This window comes from Idiotropiscis lumnitzeri, chromosome 18 (genome assembly GCF_059441095.1).
Source record: "Idiotropiscis lumnitzeri isolate Australia: NSW breed Sydney's pygmy pipehorse chromosome 18, RoL_Ilum_1.0, whole genome shotgun sequence".
Lineage (NCBI taxonomy): Eukaryota > Metazoa > Chordata > Actinopteri > Syngnathiformes > Syngnathidae > Idiotropiscis > Idiotropiscis lumnitzeri.
In genome coordinates, this window is record NC_142408.1 from 2,789,961 (window position 1) to 2,807,710 (window position 17,750).

The 17,750-nt window shown below is 41.0% G+C and overlaps 3 protein-coding genes across 4 annotated transcripts in view; 1 reads left to right on the forward strand and 2 right to left on the reverse strand.

The window, feature by feature from the left end:
* Window positions 1-13,771, forward strand: part of txnl1 (thioredoxin-like 1) — a 139,526-nt gene extending 125,755 nt beyond the window's left edge. Inside the window, exon 9 of the transcript XR_015839751.1 lies at window positions 13,750-13,771. The gene's annotated coding sequence lies outside the window, so the exon portion shown is untranslated. The remainder of the gene's footprint in view (window positions 1-13,749) is intronic.
* On the reverse strand, window positions 5-10,697 carry arrdc1b (arrestin domain containing 1b). 2 transcript variants are annotated; one of them, XM_088282199.1, is made up of 8 exons: window positions 10,460-10,693; window positions 6,320-6,430; window positions 5,009-5,059; window positions 3,516-3,670; window positions 3,090-3,272; window positions 2,821-2,997; window positions 1,834-2,290; window positions 5-1,033 (listed from the first exon to the last, which is right to left on the reverse strand). In XM_088282199.1, the coding sequence occupies exons 1-8, from the start codon at window positions 10,575-10,577 to the stop codon at window positions 969-971; spliced, it is 1,317 nt and encodes a 438-aa protein (XP_088138325.1). In that variant the 5' UTR covers window positions 10,578-10,693; the 3' UTR covers window positions 5-968. The 2 variants fall into 2 exon arrangements, with proteins under 2 accessions (XP_088138325.1, XP_088138326.1); XM_088282200.1 differs by lacking the exon at window positions 6,320-6,430 and having other exon boundaries at window positions 10,460-10,697.
* Window positions 13,772-15,185: 1,414 nt separating the features above from the next.
* LOC148318977 (glutamine synthetase-like) lies at window positions 15,186-17,627 on the reverse strand. The gene is made up of 7 exons (XM_088281065.1): window positions 17,523-17,627; window positions 16,991-17,179; window positions 16,749-16,910; window positions 16,520-16,666; window positions 16,119-16,246; window positions 15,802-16,001; window positions 15,186-15,696 (listed from the first exon to the last, which is right to left on the reverse strand). The coding sequence occupies exons 2-7, from the start codon at window positions 17,157-17,159 to the stop codon at window positions 15,378-15,380; spliced, it is 1,125 nt and encodes a 374-aa protein (XP_088137191.1). The 5' UTR covers window positions 17,160-17,179; window positions 17,523-17,627; the 3' UTR covers window positions 15,186-15,377.
* Window positions 17,628-17,750: the final 123 nt, after the last annotated feature.

The following is a 17,750-nucleotide window of genomic DNA, read 5'->3' on the forward strand; positions in this document are numbered from 1 at the left end:
AGGCGAGTGTTCACAAATGACCAAACAAGTCAGATAAGTTTATTCTTCTATTGTACACATTTGACATATTACATAAGGTGCTGCTACTGGTATCTCTGTACTGCACCTGTAAACCAGTTCCAAGTATTTAAAGAAAAAATCTGATACCACTTCTCAATGTGTGAGAAAGAATGAGTATAAAAACAGTAAAAAAACAAACAAACAAAAAACAGTTAATCATTTAGCTATTGTGTTCTTTGGTCAAAAGTGGCGAGAACCAAGGATATTGCAGACAATGCAAAATCCTTCCAGGTGAACAAACTGCTGCTTCTCTTGGCAATGAAGGTAATTGCACACATTTGTTACAGCAATTCCAGCAAGTGGAAGAGTCTGTTTGCAACATACATGAAGTGAGTTTGGCATCGTCCACATTAAGTTACAGAAGCAGCTCTTGACCTCCCCGAAGGAGAATGATTCGCGTCCGCCTCCTCCACTGTGGCTTTGTCGAAGTCTGCCGAACAACCTGTAGGAGGTCAAACTATTAGCACAGCGGTTGTGCTCTCGGAGGCTCTGAACACGATCCATCGTCAGCGCTCCCTCAGGATCTGAGACAAATTTCTTGGTGGGTGTAAGATGAGGCAATATGATCGCAATTCCCGTTTCTCCATTGTTACGTCGCCCAGAACTCTCGAGTCGCAGATCGCGGTCTGACCCGCTGTTTGGCTACCGTGTGCCAGTTAGAGTACAGAAAAATAAAATCTACAATTTTTTTAAATCTTCATTTAAGCACAATGGTGTTCAGCTGCTCCGTCCATCACCGCCTGATCGGATGATTGATCCAAAGACAATTCTTATTTTCGCAATAAGAGACAATCCTTTTTTTACTTGTCAAGGGCATGTTCATCTTTGGTGTTTTGGAGTTGGTCCTGTTCTCGCAAGGTTATTTCTGTGATCCGGAGCCGTTGGCGGTATTTCATCCCCGGTTTCTTCTATTGCCCGCTGTTCAAACTGAAGTTGGTGCTACTGCAACTTTCTTCATAAGTCGGTGGAGGCTCTGCGACACACAGATAAAAAACAGAAGAGGATGTCACGTTGCGTTACTTTCATGATTCATTCAGAGAAGTCTCTTCATCACCCCGCATCTTCTAACGTCGATTTTTTTAAAAATGAAGTTGTCGCTAGAGCAGCTTTCTTCATACATGGGTGGAGGCTCCGTGACACAGATAGGAAGTCATATTGCGTCACTTTCATGAGTCATTCAGAGAACTTGGAAAAAAAAAGCTACACACTAAAAATGTTCTATTGTACTATGCTGAAAAGGACATTGGAAGTACCGGGAGTGGAAAGTATTTACAATTACATTCTCACACTTCATTAGAATAAAAGATAATGCAATATGCAAATAGGATTACTTACTACCATAATTATATTCCCTTTTTTTTTTTTTCTGGTATTTAGAGGAAAACATTGAGACAAAGAAGAGAAATCATTTTGTAACTTTTCAATTATTAACGTAACCGTTAAACTATACAACACACCATCTCATCGGTGGGGAATTTTTCGGAATTAACCAGATGCATTTAAATTTATGTTAAATGGGAGTCAGCGCTTAACTACCAACATTTAAAGTGCCAGCAGGTTAATTCCAAATAAAATATTGACACATGCCACAGTACTATTTTTATTTATTTATTTTTTTTTTTATCTAATTTTTTATAACTAAAAAAAAATTGAATTTAAACATAAGCATGTAATTTCTGCTTACTCACAGTAGGGCTGAATGATCTCTAAAGATTACGATAAAAAAAATAAAAAAATAAAATCAAGCATGTATCGCGCAGTCAACGTGCTTACCATGAGGATAATCCCAACTGCTGTACTCTGGAGGCAAGATGAGAGAACAGGAAGTGGGCACAGGTGTGGGGTCTCCGTCGGTGAAGAAAGGTATGGTGGCCCCGGTCGAAACACAGAACAAGGGAGCAGAAGCGTCGGGCTGCCTTCGCCCAGGAAGCTGCACCGTACTCGGTGCGTGGCTAAAAGCGCTCGGGGACATGGTGACGGGCTGGCCAGAGGGATCTTGCTGAGAATGACTCTTTGTGGGGATCTCTTCGCTGGCAGCGCCAGCTGCACACAGATCTTCGTCGGCCTCAACGGGAGGGGCACTCGGTGTCACCCCTGCGGCGTTGGGGGCGACGGCCACACCGTAGTGATCGGGGCTCGAGGGGACAGTCCTTGCAGGAGACAAATTCACGGCGATGTTGCCGATGTAGATGGGCAGGGTGACAACTGCATCTGGAGATTTGAGTGCTACCTGGAACCACAAACAATTTGTGTGTCTATTTTACCCTTCAGACAAACATAAAAGTCATTTTAAAAAATACGTTGTAGAAGAAAATCTAAGAGATGACAATTCCAAACAACGGATGAAATGTAAAGAAGGAAGGGTGCCCAGGTCGAGGGTGGGGGGAAAAATGGGGTAAAGGGCCCATCTATGCGAACTAGTAACTACTTTACAAAATATGCAATTTTAATATTCTTAGCCGTTAAACAAAGCCAAGAAATGTCCAAAAAAGAAAAAAGGGATGATAGTGACAGATTTATCCCACACTAAATAGTCCATGTCTTTTTTTTTTTTCATCAAACGAAAGCTGTAAATGGGTCAGTTTTGCAAATTTACAAGAAAGAAAAATTTGCAGAAATTTTGCAACAAAAGCATTTAACTGCCACCTTCTTCGCCAACAACTTTTAAATGGATTTCATTCGTAACGTCCCCGGTTCAAATAAGCGCCTTTGGAAATGCAAATCTACTCTGACAACTGTACCGAACGTGAGCAAACGAACCTGAATGAAATAATCAATATCTATGAGGCTGCAGCCTGTCAGGGCGGACTGAGGAAGCGGTGGGACAATGATCTGTTCTCTCCACTCCGCGTGCTTTCCTGCTTTCACTCCGGCTCCCTCCACCTCTGCGATGGTTCGGAGGTCAAACATGTGCCGCTTGGTCTTGTAAGTCACTTTCTGGTAACAAATAAAAAACAAGTTTTTTTCAGAAAAAAAAAAAAAAAAAAAAAAAAAAGATAGAATCATTTCTAGACTTCAGACTTTCAGACCTGTATGAGACTTGCCAGTACACATCCTGTGTCTTTTCCAGACTTGTTGTGGATCTCAGTGGCCAACTTGATCACCTGACCGGGGATATAGCCCCTGAGGTCGCTGCGAGCTTTCAACATAAGCGTCCCAGACTTCACCAGAAGGTAATTAAACTTCTTGGTGGTCACAGCGTAGCTCATGTGCTGAAGAGACACGGAAGCAAGTTGAAGTAGACATTTGCAATTTCTGAAGAAAGAGGTTGTGAATGATGAAATGCTGAATGAAAAAAAAAAAATCTAAATATATTGATTGTGTAAAAAGATATTGCATATAATTGAATGACATTAAATGAAGTGAAACACAATTTGTCACGGAGCCGCAATGAAATCAAATAAGCCTTAATCACCGCTAAAGGTTCACGTTTGGTTAAGAAGATTTGCACTTACATCAATGTCCGGCACCTCATTAAGGTTGAGCAGGTTGAGGAGGTAGAAGGGCCTCTGGGCTTTGTAGTCCTTGGCAAAGCGAGGCGTGTCAATGGCAGCTTTCACACGGTAAATAATCTTTCCAAACGGGCCTTCAAAAGAGGTTGGTGCAGCAGCTGGAGGAATGCCAGAAAAAAAAAAAGGAATTTTAATAACGGCTTTATGGCTTGAAAAATGCACTCGTCGTGTTTTGTCTCAACTGCATTTTTGTGACTCAAGAGAAAAGTATGGAAGGACACGGAAGGGAAAAACCTTGAATGTAAAATAAACACACTCTGGTTTTACCATCGCAAATAATTTGTCCTACACGATGTTCGTGGTACGGATTGGAATAAAAGCTGAGCCGCAGCCTTTTGCCTCCTTCGTCTGTTCCTCATTGAAAATGTTCTCCAGGGTATAAGTCTGCTGCTGATGTCAATAAGAATTAACCACGCGAGGCAGGAGGCTGCAGTCGTTGTGCAGACAAGCCTGACAGCACAGGCAGAGCAGCAGACCAAAATTCCCGGGAGACATGGAGCACAAGGAGACTGCATGCAAACATTTTTTAAAGGTTCATATTGGGTGAAATGGTTTAAGGACGGAAGTAAAAATTATGTCACCTTTCAAGTGCATCCAATATTTTTTTTCAAATAGATTTTTATTTATTTATTTTTTAATTTTATTTTTTTAGGCTTTTAGGGGTGCCGACCGCATTTTGTTGCAGAATGGGCTTCGTTTACTCATTTATTTTTACTAATTTCGCTTAATATGAGCATAACTGCAAATTTTTTTTTTTGGTTTTCCACAGGACCACATAGCTTTAAAACTTTTTTTTCCCATAGGATCCATTTTAAACCGCAATGTCAATACCTTGCATGAAAATATAAAGGAACAGAGCTTGAGAGCGGTGTTTATTCTACCTTGCTAAAAAAATCACCCACAGGCTTGTCGTATGCAAAGTATTTCAGTCCGAGAGCATGAGAGGTGGCGAGGAAAAAGCAAGGGGGCATGACAACCAATTAATCCCAGACTGCACAACAGGAGAGGGACTAAAAATAAACCCCGAGCCCCTTGTGCCTCAGCCCACGCTAAGTGTGTGTGTGAGATAGCAAACTTCACTCTTACCAAGTATGTATACTGCGCCGATCTCCAGGTGAAAAAAATACATTTCATTTAAAATGAAAGTTTTCAAACGCATTAAAACAATATATGTGTCTTTGAAAAACCACAGTATTTAGAATATAAAACATGAACAAGGTTTATTCATTTAATGTTTTTTAAATTTCAGCGGGCCGGATTAAAACGATTAACGGCCCGCATGTGGCCCCCCGGGCCGTAGTTTGCCCACGCCTGTACTATACGCTGTTATCAGTTGTCCTGGATTTCTAATAACAGCCCACGTAAACAATTTAAGAACAAAACTTGAGCTCTGAACAGCGATGAAGTTAAACAGATCATTGAAAGAAAGTTCACACCTGGGATGAGAAACTGGAAAGGGAAATTGTGTTCGCCTGCTGCCAGAGTTCCTGTGAAAACAAAATCGAACAATTTAGCACCCAGAGGACAGCGTAAACACAACTGAGATAAATAACGTTCAGCCAAAAAGAGAAAAGCATTTGTACCCGCATGTAAACATTGGCTGCTCAGGTGGTGCCACGCCTCTTTTCCCAGCGCGATTGAGTTTCACCAATAAAGAGGTTACGTTGTTCAACATGGGAGATTAAAAGCTCCGTGAGTAATGGTGAAAACACGTGGCTGGCAAAGCATTTCTCAGCAAAGTTAATCAATGATTAGGAAAAAAAAAAAAAAGCAAAGCAGCCATCGACCCAAAGAATGAGTGTATTCTTCTGCATCGGTACAATATCGGGTCAGCATCCTTTTAAAGTCCTGATGGATTAGAATGATGTCTTTGTTTCAGTTTTAATGATGACAAAACTACAAAGATCATCCAATTCTCATTATTCTTGAATGAAAATGTCCTATTTTGCGCATTGCACAGATTCTATAATTTGGAAATGTGTAATAACATGATAATGACAATGTATGAATTTTCCAAAAAATTGCATTTTTACTCTCAAACAACAAAGGGCCTCATTCACTAACTGTGCGTATACACGCCTGCGATTCATCAATATCTTTGTACTTGAATAAGAATGAATACTGATTCATCCACATACGCACACGAGTGCAAAAAAAAAAAAAAATAAATAAATAAAAAATAGGCCGTTGTGATTTTACACTCAACTTGTACACAGAGCACGAACATCCCGACGCATGAGGCCCATTGTCTTAAAACGAGAAGCTAAGAACGTGTACGGCATGCTAATGCCGTCCTCATTTTAATCTTAATTTCCTGTAGGGCATTATCGGAGTCAGTTGAAACTGACACGTTCAAATTTGTCGTCACATTATTCATCCTTTTCTTTTTTTTTTTTCACCTTGTTTCGCTCTGCTTATGTTGTTTAGTCGTTAGGGCAAAGCAGGCCATTTTCAAATGAGATTGAGATACGGAAAAAAGCCAGCGATAACGGGGAAGACAGAGAGAGGCTGCGTCATGCATTATTTATGTCCTGCTCTGCTGGCAGTTTATTGAGGGGATGATTGGGTTGTATTATTGGAAATCCACAAGCACACGTGACCATTGAAATATTTTCTTTGATGTCGAACGAGAAAGTTTGGTATATTCAGTCGCATTGCGAATGCTGGATAAATTTGATAATGATTAAATTAGGGCTGTTCATTGAAGGCAAACAACAAAACGAGAGAGAGCAGGATGCTCCAATCACCTTTGTCAGCAACAGACAAAGTGCTGTTGAAGTACTGCTCCTCAACAGTCCATGACGTGTCGTTCACTTTGTTGGTGATCCCACACGAGCCCTGACAGTTCACCTTGATGGCTGAGAAACAAAATGTCCACACTTAATATCAATCAACACGATTCAACCGGAGCACCGCTAATAAAGCCACGTAACATCTGGAGTGTAGAGCACATCTGAGGTGTAATCACAGCCCCACCGTGTCATCTCTCATCGACCTTTGACGATGTGAAAAACCATCAGATAAAATGCACACACACGCACACGCACGCACACGCACACACACACACACGCAGTCTGACACCCGCCAGAGGATTAAACAGATAGGCAGCCGAGCAACAGTACGAAAAGACAATTTCTAATATTTATTTCAACCTCGTCCTAACCTCGCCTGGGTATATTAAAAAAAAAAAAGGTAGTGAGTGGGTCTAATATGAAGACTAATATTCATGCATCATGTACAGAATCGCTAGTAGATTTTTTTTTACTCGGCATGAGACTTGTACGAACTGCCAACAGGTATTTTGGATCTCAGGTTCGAAAGGCACCTTCTGCCAAGCACATGTTTTAGTTCCTCCCACAGAATTGAGATCAGGGCTAGACTCAAACCGACGCTGGTCTGTGAACTCGATTCAAATTCGACCCAAAAAAAATAATAATATTTGGACAAGCCAAAGCACTTCTGGGAAAATGTATTTTGAAAAGATGGGCGAAAAGTGAAGCTGTTTGGCAAGTCATCGATGCCAGATGCTGTTCTGGGGCTGCTTTGCTACATCAGGTGTTCTGGAGCACAACAGGCTGCCAAGAGTCAGAAGGCTGGGTCCTGAACTACAGGTCACGGGTGCTCCGACAGCGTAATATGGCGGCTGTATGCTTCCTAAATCACCGTCAAAAAATGTGGAAAGAGCACTTTTGAATTACGCTCGTCTTGCTCAACAAACACGGATGCAACAAAAGGAGATGGCAGATGGCCTCGCCAGATTGTTGGCACCATGTCATGAAGGAGGGAGACAACAAAAAATAAATAAATTTATTTAAAAAAAAAAAAGAAATATATATATATATATATATTTTTTTTTAATTAATTAATTTATTTATTTTATGGACTGTCCAACCTGCAGGGAGAAAGTGTCTCACCAAGCAGTACTCAGGATGCTTGCAACGTGTCGAACATGCTCTGACTCAGCAGCCAGCTGGATTTGTTACAAACACATTGGAGTTCACCCAAATCCTCCTTATGGTTCAGTGAGAGCGTACGCAAGCGGAGACAATCCTGGTGCGACTGCCCGTCACAGAGAGGATGTCGTCGACAGTCTGAAATGAGTCCAATGCTTGACTAGACTAGAAAGAACAGGTGTAGGATGATTTTGTATTCTCACGCAAAGTCAAACTTAAAAGCAAACTTATTGGTGAAGATGGTGATATGAAAGAATCCGAATCAAAACTGCTACTTTCCACATCAAATACCATCAAAGAAACATTTTTAAATGAAAAAATCTGGTCATTTGACTCACTCCGGCCTCTTAATGAGTTCAAGTTTTATGAGAGAGGATCGACGTGCCTGAGCTTGTCGAGCACTTTTTCTTTGTCACAAAATGCTGGAATTCCATCCTTCAGGGCATGTTTAAAGTTCCCGTCTAATTTGCACGACAGTTGCCTAGCTTTGTCACTCGCTAATCCAAATGCACATTTACTGAATGATTGAAATGTAGTACAGAAAGTCATGAGTTAACAATGGATAAAAAAAGACAAAATGAGCAATAAAATATTTTTTTAAAATTCAGAGAGCAAATGATAAACAAAACAATCATCACTCGCGATACACGTCGCATGACTGAATCATCATCAGCACACTCTTTGTCAGGGAACTCGGACCAACAGTTGTTTATTTACATTCGGTGACTCGAGTGTTGGCTTATTGACGAGAGGAACTAAAACATGACAGCCAAAAAATGATTTCAATGTGTCGAGAAGAGTTTGAATGAGATTTGAATTACTTTAATTCATCAAATATTCCTGTTTTGCTCATCCCAAAACATTCCGACTGCAGTATAATTTTCTCCACATTGACTTGGTTGCTAATAGACATTTTGTTTCAAAGAGATGATATGGTGTTTTGAATTCACAACAAAAGTAGTTCCAACCGTCATCACTCAAACAAACAAAAAACAGGATATGATCTTTGGGAATGTGCTAAGTCGACCATCGACTTCTTCAGAGACAAAAACAATCCGGAAAAGTCCCTAAAGGCTGACTAGCCTTAATTTGTTCTTATTTGCTTAGCAATGCAGTCAGATTGGATTGGAGAGGATTTAGCGACAAACACATCTGCACGCACAATACACACGCACATAAACACAAACAAATCCTTGCATGCAGGAGTAAGAGGTTTATCCCTGAAAAAGTTACATCATAAAACAACCGGCAGCCATGTCGTATGTAATCTGCACATTCTGTCCCACACCACTTCAATATTTCATTGGACAAAGATAAGGCCTCAAAATTGGTGATAGATTTCATGAATAAAAAAAATAAATAAATGAAAGTGAACAAAAACATTAAAACAATATATACGTCTTTGACACACCACAGTATTTAGAAAATAAATACATTTTTACAAGCTTGGCGTTTAACGGGCCGCATGTGGCCCCCGGGCCGTAGTTTACCCACACCTGAGCTAACACAACTACAGTATGTTCAACTTGTAACTGCGAGCATTTTAAGATGCCACTTAAAAGACTTGGAAAGGAATGCAATCAATAAAAATACCGTCTAATGGTGTTATCAATAATACAGTGAGGCCGTAAATTTGGCCTCAAATATTGAGTATGCCTCACAAAAGCACAAAGGACGGCACAGCACGGCAAAGGCACTGCGGCATACATTCACAGTCCACCTTCATATGTCCTGAGCAACTAATTCTCTGCCGCCTGCGAACCGTGTAGAGTCTGGAAATGACGTGCAGAGCTTTATTGTTTATGAGGGCTTGCCCCCTCTTAGTGCACATTAGTGGTCTCACTCCATCTATGTTTAAAGGCTATCCCCCCCCCCCTCTGTCATCTCACTCAATGATCCAAAAGCAAGAGAAGAAAAGTGTATCGAAACGATTTCAGGCTCACGTCTGTTTGTTTGTTTAGAAAATGTGAAGGTGAGTCACTTCACTCGTACCCCCCAACCGTCTCACAGCTGACTGGCGGAAAGGCAGACTACACCCAGGATTAGTCATTAGTCAAAGAGAGAAAGGCGACAGTTCACATTCACACATATGTTCATTGAGAGGGAATTGATCTTATATTTAAAAAAATAAATTTAAAAAAAGTCAAGCATGTAAACCACTCCACTACCAATGACAGTTGTTCAGGCACTTGACATCTTGCTTGCATGAGTGGTTTGGACTCCAAAAGTTTTGATCAACTTTCTATCCATATTTTTTTTTAATTTTGCTCGCACAGTCATAAAATAAGCAAGTGGCTTATCTTCAGTGACAAAAAGCATTCTGCCTTGTCAACAAACCAGACTGTATTTGCAGCATTTGAAACCTTTGCAAGTTTGAGACTTTTTAGCCTTTAGTTTGCCGAACAATTACCACAAAAGTGTATTATTTAACAAAAATAGCGTTTATTTACCTTTAAAAGCATGACAAATCCCTTTGTATAAGGATCGTTGCCATAAAATGGACACTTTGTTCATTTCAAGGGGAACTTCTGAGACCCGCCACGTTATTACAGCAACTATTACACGTTCGTGCCAGAAACCCATTTAATTATCTATAAACCACGATGTTTGCCATATCCGATGTGTACGCTACCCTATATTCGACTTGAAACAAACCAAAATAAGTGAAAGCATGTTATAAAGCAGGATGTAGTCCAGGATGTGGCTTTTACTCGTCTTACCAAACAAACACCACCGACTTGATCTGAAGCCATCGAGACACCCACAACTAGGGAAAACACCTCGGTGTATTTTAAACGCATTTTCGCCAAACAACAAAATACTCAACAGGGTATTCTTCCGTATTTCCGCGAGCAAACTTTCCCCTCATTCGTTCGCGTTTCACCGGACAACGCTTCTCAAATTTGAGAACATGTTCGTTCGAGCAGACGTTACCTTTGTACTGCAGCGAGTTGCTGATTCGTATTTTGACAGCTCCGCAGATTGACTCCCCGGGACTGTAAACCACCTTATTGTTGGCGAAAGTGATGTCAAATTCTTGGAGCTTCCCCATGGCTGCGCTCCGCTACTCTTTCGCTTCGCGCAAAGACGCGATCGATGCTCGACTCTCACCTGCTGCCGAGAGGAGCATTGACGTCATTGAACGCTGCGATGTCAGCCATGGGAGGGACCAACTCACTTATCTGACGGTCAAGATGGATTGTATGAATGCATGCTCGTTAACGGTTGACCTAGATTAACGCTAACTCTGCTAATGGTTTTTCACTCCGTATCCCACAAAACGGACCCTTCCATCGGACAGATGCCAGGAAAAAAAAAAAAAATTAAAATGAGGTTGGGGCGGTGGGTGGGGGGTTTGTTCACTCGCCTTGGGCCAGGAAGAAAGTTCCCAGGAACCAGATTAGCACCCCAACCTATTCTATCTACATGTGACAGTCAAAACTTCAATCTGATAAAATAAAACGAGAAAAGCAACATCTGGAGGAGGACTCAAAAACAGACTCCATTGCCCTGCCCCGGTAACAAATAAATTAACAAGTGGCAAAAGAAGTCACTGAGCACGTGACTTAAAATGACTCTGGTGAAAGCAGGTATTGATTTTACTTCTCAATTTGAGTAAAGTAAAAAAAAAAAAAAAAAAACACCGCACAAACTTTGAAATGTACTTAAAAAGTAAACAATAATAACATATTTAAAAAAAACAGAGGATCAAGACACTCAAACTGCTTCTGGATAAAATTATATCATTAAATTGTATTATTGTGAAATTAAATCATGTTTAACATGAATTTAAACCCCTGTCTTTGCTCCGGCAAGGACAACATTTGAATTCCTCTGAAGGGATTAAACCAAACTCCCTAAAATGCTGGACGCACTGAACTGATGTAAGGTGCGACATAGTTGCTTGGAAGCGTTTGGGAATACAGCAGCAGTATTTTTGGGACCGTGTCAGTGATGGGCTCTTTGTTGCTACTTTACACTAATTACGGTGCCCCTGCTAAAATTTAGTTTCATTAAAATTTATTATTATTTTTTACAACACACTCAAATACATCTTGAACAGAATCGACCGTCTTATCAGAACTCTCAGTTCCTGTATACTTTCATGTGTTCTTGGTGTTTGTTCGCCCCGCATTGATAAGCAAAGTTACAGACATGGATTGCAGAATAAAACAACCGCAAGGAAAATGATTCTCTTTTACTTTTGATATCAGTCAAAATGTTTAAATGCATATTAAAGCCAGCGTCATGAAATAGCTCCATTATTAACAACCAAGCGGGCTATTAATATTCAAGGTGAGGGCCCTGTAAATGATATTTCTATGACAACAGACAAGCACAATGGTTGCCAAGTTACTCCCTCGTATCCATGGAAATCTGGTATGCCGTTTACGTATATTCACTCTACTTCTTTTGTATCACCCGTAAAAATGTTCATTCAAGCAGCTTCATTGATTAATAAATCATTCTCAGGCAGTACTCCCAAGAGTGGTCGGATTATATATCAGGAAGTAATGGAGATTAACATGATGTCACTACTGATTCATGAAAGGCAAAGGTGAAAACATTCCAAGATAACATTTTAGCTTTGGTCCTTATCTATCGAGGTATGGAACAAGTTCCGGAAAGCAGATGAGGGTGGTGAACAAAGTGTATTTAAAAGTGGAGTCATGATGAGAGTGAAAAATGTACGGCAGGAAGAAAGAAACAAAATAAAATGTTCTGATTTGCAACAGAATGTCATGTTTGTAATTATGCACACCTTTTTACGTCGCACTTCTTCAGTACAGAAATAAAAATAAAAATGGTTATAAAAGTCAGATTTGGTGAAGAAACCCTGTAAATACATACAATGCTTTTGTGCAGGTGTGGGCAAACTATGGCCCGGGGGCCACATGCGACCCGTTAAATGTTTTAATACGGCCTGCCAAACTTGACCAAAATTAAATGAATAAACCTATTGTTTTCTTTTCTAAATACTGTGGTGTGTCAAAAACAGATATTTTATTGTAATGCTTTTGTTCATTTTCTTTTAAAATTAAATGGGTTTTTTTCTCCGATGAGGTGAGGTTACCGAAACACTCAATCAATCTGCTCCTGGTCCCCCTCTGTCAAATGTTTCCGGCATCATATTAATCGTGAATAAAGTCATTAGCACCACCTAGTGGTAATGTTAAAAATCCATTGGAAACATGGAAATGGGTGTAAAAAATGTGATTGTAATTACGTGTTAATTAATATCATTATTTTCAACCCACAGAGATAAAGGGGAGGAGACTAAAATATTTCTTGGTTGTTGAAGATAGTAGACCTTAAACCCAAATGGCTTCTTAAGATTTCAATTTTAGTTTTGAGTCTGTGTTGAATCACCGGTGCAGGCAGCGTGAGGTCAGGCCCTCAACGAGAAGGCCGGAATAATCTCTAAATGGGCCGTGCAATTGACTGGCAATAAGTATTGATTATTATTCATTATTATTATTAATATATAAATACATTATCACCTAATTTCTTCAGGTAGACGCAGCTTTATTTTTCAACAACTGCGCCATGTCATGTGATCTAATTGGCCTTCACTCCATCATCATCATCATCATCATCATCCTCAAGCAGGCCGACGCTTACGATAGTCCCGGCCACAACGTAGGGGTCAAAGTTGACTGCAGGGCGACGCTCCTCAACGTTGTCTTTGTTTTCATGACCCATCTGGTGAGGAATGCGGATGCTCGCGCTAACTTTATCGTGAAAGACTTTTGCCAAGAGTGCATTTGTTAAATTGAAAGTGCTTAGCCGCATCATGATAAGATTAATGCGTGACAGGCGCATGTGTGCTTGACGTAAAAGCTGGCACATCTTAATGAAACTCGATTTGACAGAGTGTGCAGCGCCTCGCCGGAGCACCGGACAATTTGGTGACAGAAAGTAAACTTTAGACCGGTTTAAAGCCGGTCTAAATTGTGGCGCAGGCAGACAGATTCTGAGCTGCGTAGACGTGCGTGCCGGATGTCATCGTGGATGATTTTTAAATATGACAACCGCGTGTGTCGATCGTTGTTTCTCATCAAATTCATTGAACACATTCTTAGAATTTAGAATTTCTGGTGGCGGACTTTTCACATGTTGGTCCCGAAAGAGTGGTTGCCTCTCTGCCACACTCCTTGACACCATTGGTGGCTGAGTGGAAAACACACAAAGCAAATTGAGCACTTTTTCCCAAAAATCAAATCATACACACACACACACACACACCGACAGACCTTGGTTGCAGCCGAGATCCGGGCTGATTGCAGGGCTTGACACTCCGTCTCCGGTGCTGCATCCATCCATCCACAGAGCAGCTCATGTGCGATCATCACGTACAGCAAGAAGATGAGCACAAAGGGTTCCATTCAAGTGGATTAAAACGTTCACAAAATACTTTGAAGAAACAATGATGGTGAAAATAATGGTGCACAATTTTTGCGTCCCTTGAGTTGAGTACTCCTGTTTTTTGTTCCTTCATGTCGCCAGACGCAAATGGCTGCAGATGTGGTCACGCACTCTCCGTGCAACCATGACAACAGGCAACCTTTAAATTAATATATTTCGAAAGAAACAAGACTTTTTAAGTAGATGAAATTGAACATATTTGCATTTGAAGTCGTCTTCGAGTGGCCATGTCGTTACGCTTGACTCCAACGATATTGAAAAAGTTTTATATTTGCAACAAATTATCGACGATTGCCCCTGGTCATCCTGGAAGAGGGATTTCCCCCTTCCGTGGTTCCTTCTCAAGGTTTTTTCATTTTTTCATTCATTTCGGAACTAAAATGAAATGAAGCAGAAAGAAGACTTATTTTATTTTTGGTGCCCCATTTCTAGCCTCAAATTGCTCTCGTAACAATAAAGCACAACTCGAAGCATCATTTAGTTTATGGCACAGTCCGTTACAGCAGGCACAAAGGCAAGAGGGAAAGTAATCAGGTTAATGCGGGCAAGATGCCAACCGTCCACCCAAAGCGCTCTAAATCAGACATTTTGCAGTTTGGAGAAACGTCACTGCGTCTCTATCGACAAAATGCTTCGTCTTATACTGTATTACAGAATTGTTTTGTTCAGATGGATTTGGATTTGTCAGGGTAAAATCTGTGGTTTTGATTACTCATTGGCTATAATGCGAGTTAAACTTGGATCCATGAGATGTAATTCGTAAGATTTATGTCATTCTCTATGTCGTAGTATACGGTGACGTAAACTTTCGGAATTTACAGTTGAGTATATGCTTAGCTGGCATCATTCAATTCGCTTCGAACAAGAAATCTAATAAGTATAATTATCAATGTGTTATGAATAAAAAAAAAAATGACTTCGCTCAATGACAATGACAGGAATCGATTTGCACATAATAAAAGTGTTATTGTGAATGAAGGGTGTAGTTCCCTAAATCTACACCAGGGGTCTCTAATCCCGTTCCTCAAGGACGGCTGCGCTGTCTGCTTTCCATCTGTCGCTGCAACAACACACCTGATTCATATGGTCAGATAATCAGCAAGGTCTGCAAAATTTAGATAACGATCCTCATCATTTGAATCAGGTGTGCTGCAGCAGGGACTGAAAAAAAGATGGGCAGGGCAATGGCTCTTGAGGAACACAATCGAAGACCCCTGAACTACAGTGTCGTCATGCTGTCACCTTTCTGATAATCCTAATAACAATACTAGCTATTTTGATTCTTTTGAGTGGTTATATATATATATTTACATTTTATTTCCACCATAACATTCTGAAAGAGAGAACGGAGTACATTTTCAATGTGTGCATTTCATTTGAAACAATTCTACAAGCAGAGACAATAGACTGAGTCTTGCCATCTTCTCTAATTGCCCTTCACTTCATCAACATCATCATCATCATCAAGGAGGCAGGTTCTTGCGATGGCCATGGTCACAAGGTACGGGTCGCAGTTGGCTGCGGGGCGACGGTCCTCAAAGTAGCCTTTTTTATCTTGACCCACCTGACGAGGAATGCGGACGCTGGCGCCTCTGTTTGCGATGCCAGCAGAGAATTCGTTCACGTTGGAGGTCTCATGATGACCCGTGAGACGTCTCATGTTGTCCTGACCACCGTGCGGGTCGTACACTTTGATATGCTCCATGTGTCTTTTGCCCAGCTTCTCGATGGCCTGCTCGATGTATCTGTCGTTCGAAAAGAACACAAGCGAACGGTTGATGTTCAAAATAAAATCTATTTGCTGGATGTTTGTGTTTCGAGGACATTTTTCGGCAGAAATGTATACTTACCGCAGTCCTCCTTCTTCCCTCATCTTCTTGGTGCTGACATTAGTGTGGCCACCAGAACCATTCCAGTTTCCCTTCATTGGTTTGGGGTCCAGCGTTGCAATGACTCCAAAATCTTCGCATACACGATGCAATAAGAAGCGAGCGACCCACATCTGATCTCCCATCTCGATACCTTCGCAGTGACCGACTTGGAACTCCCACTAAAGTTTGAAGTCAAGACAATTAAAAAAAATAAATAAATAACATAACTAAGATTTCTTGAGAAGAAAGAGAAATAATCCCAATGGGAATATCAATAATTTTCTTTCAACACTTGCCTGAGATGGCATAACCTCAGCATTTGTTCCAAAAATCTTGATCCCAGCGTAGAGACATGCCTTGTAGTGACACTCTACGATGTCCCGTCCAATCGCTTTGTCGGCCCCCACACCACAGTAGTAAGGACCTTAAAAAAAAAAAAAATGTTACAAAGGTGCTTTGGACCCAGAGAGATGCATGTCTGCAAAATTCTACTTCCTTGTCGAAATTACAGGAAACTTTACTGTTAGCCTATGATTAATTGTGTGGCTTTCAGGGGGCGTGGCCAAGGCTCGCCGGATTTCACGTGCTTCTGTTTACAAAATGAGTCGTTCGGGCCACTGTTTCGCGGCCTTGCTAGCACACTCAGCAAATTTTGGTCCATTATTGTGTTGCAACGCTGTCCTTTCAACATTCTGACCTTGGGGTGCAGGAAATCCTTTTTGAGGCCAACCAAACGGATGTCCATCTTTTCCGAGGAGCGCATATTCCTGCTCGATACCAAACCATATTTGGTGCTCTTTAACATGGTCCATGACTTTCTTGCAGTTTATTCGATGGTTTGTTTCTAAACAAAACGTACACTAATCAGTTGCGGAAAATTTGGGCAAATTCCATAGAGCGAGTCCAAAAAAAATTAGAGATGGTACCTGCCGGAAGGCGGTTGTACTTGAAAACCTCACAGAGGACCAGCTTGTTGGGGTCAAGCGTGAATGGATCTCGGAACATACAAACTGGGACGAGGTACATGTCGCTGTTGGAGCCTTCGGACTGGTACGTGCTTGACCCATCGAAGTTCCATTCAGGAACATCTAGCAGGAATCAGATTGATGCGTAAATCGGAGCAAAAGCGGCGGACGGGACAATCGTTCAAACGGTCTCGATACGGTACCTTGTATACTTTTTGGTTCTGAATTCAGGGTCCGGGTTTTGTTGCGAAGCCCCTCTCCGGTTCCATCAATCCAGATGTAAGTCACCTGGCATTTGTCTCCTTGTGGGAGCCTCATGTAATGCTCACGCACAGCCTTGTTCAGGCAAGAGCTGATCGAGGTGGATGTCATATTTTCCTGGAAGACGTTTCCTGGAATGGCATTTTATAAATCATCGTAATTTCATAAAAAAAAAAAAAAATCTAAGAGGTCTGCACATATTAACGAATCACTTAACCACAGTTGTTTTATATTATTTGGAGTTCTTTTGTTTTTTTTTCATCTTCCCTGTATTAAATTGCTGAGCTGGCCAATTTAACAGAAAACACAATTTTCCTTTGGTATTATTCATTCAAATTGTTCAAGTTTAGCTGCGAAATACTTGCTAATATTTAGATGACATTTTCCGGATGTTTTTTTTTTTTTTTTTAGAAATAGCATCGATTGTTTTCGATAGTCCTACGGAAAGGATTCCATGTAAAGCACAAAACTTACTTCGCTGGAAGTGACTTCGGTCGTCTCCAGACAGCTCTCAATTAGCACGGAGCAAAACCTGTTTGCGGTATTTATCCGTATGCAAATGATTAGCTGGCATCGAGTTGAACGTCAAATGTGACATCAGAGACAGCGTCTGTGTGTGTGTGTGGGGGGGGGGGGGGGGGGGCGTGTGTTCGTGCGTGTGCGCACTCGCTTGTGCGTGCATTATTAGTTTCCCACTGGACT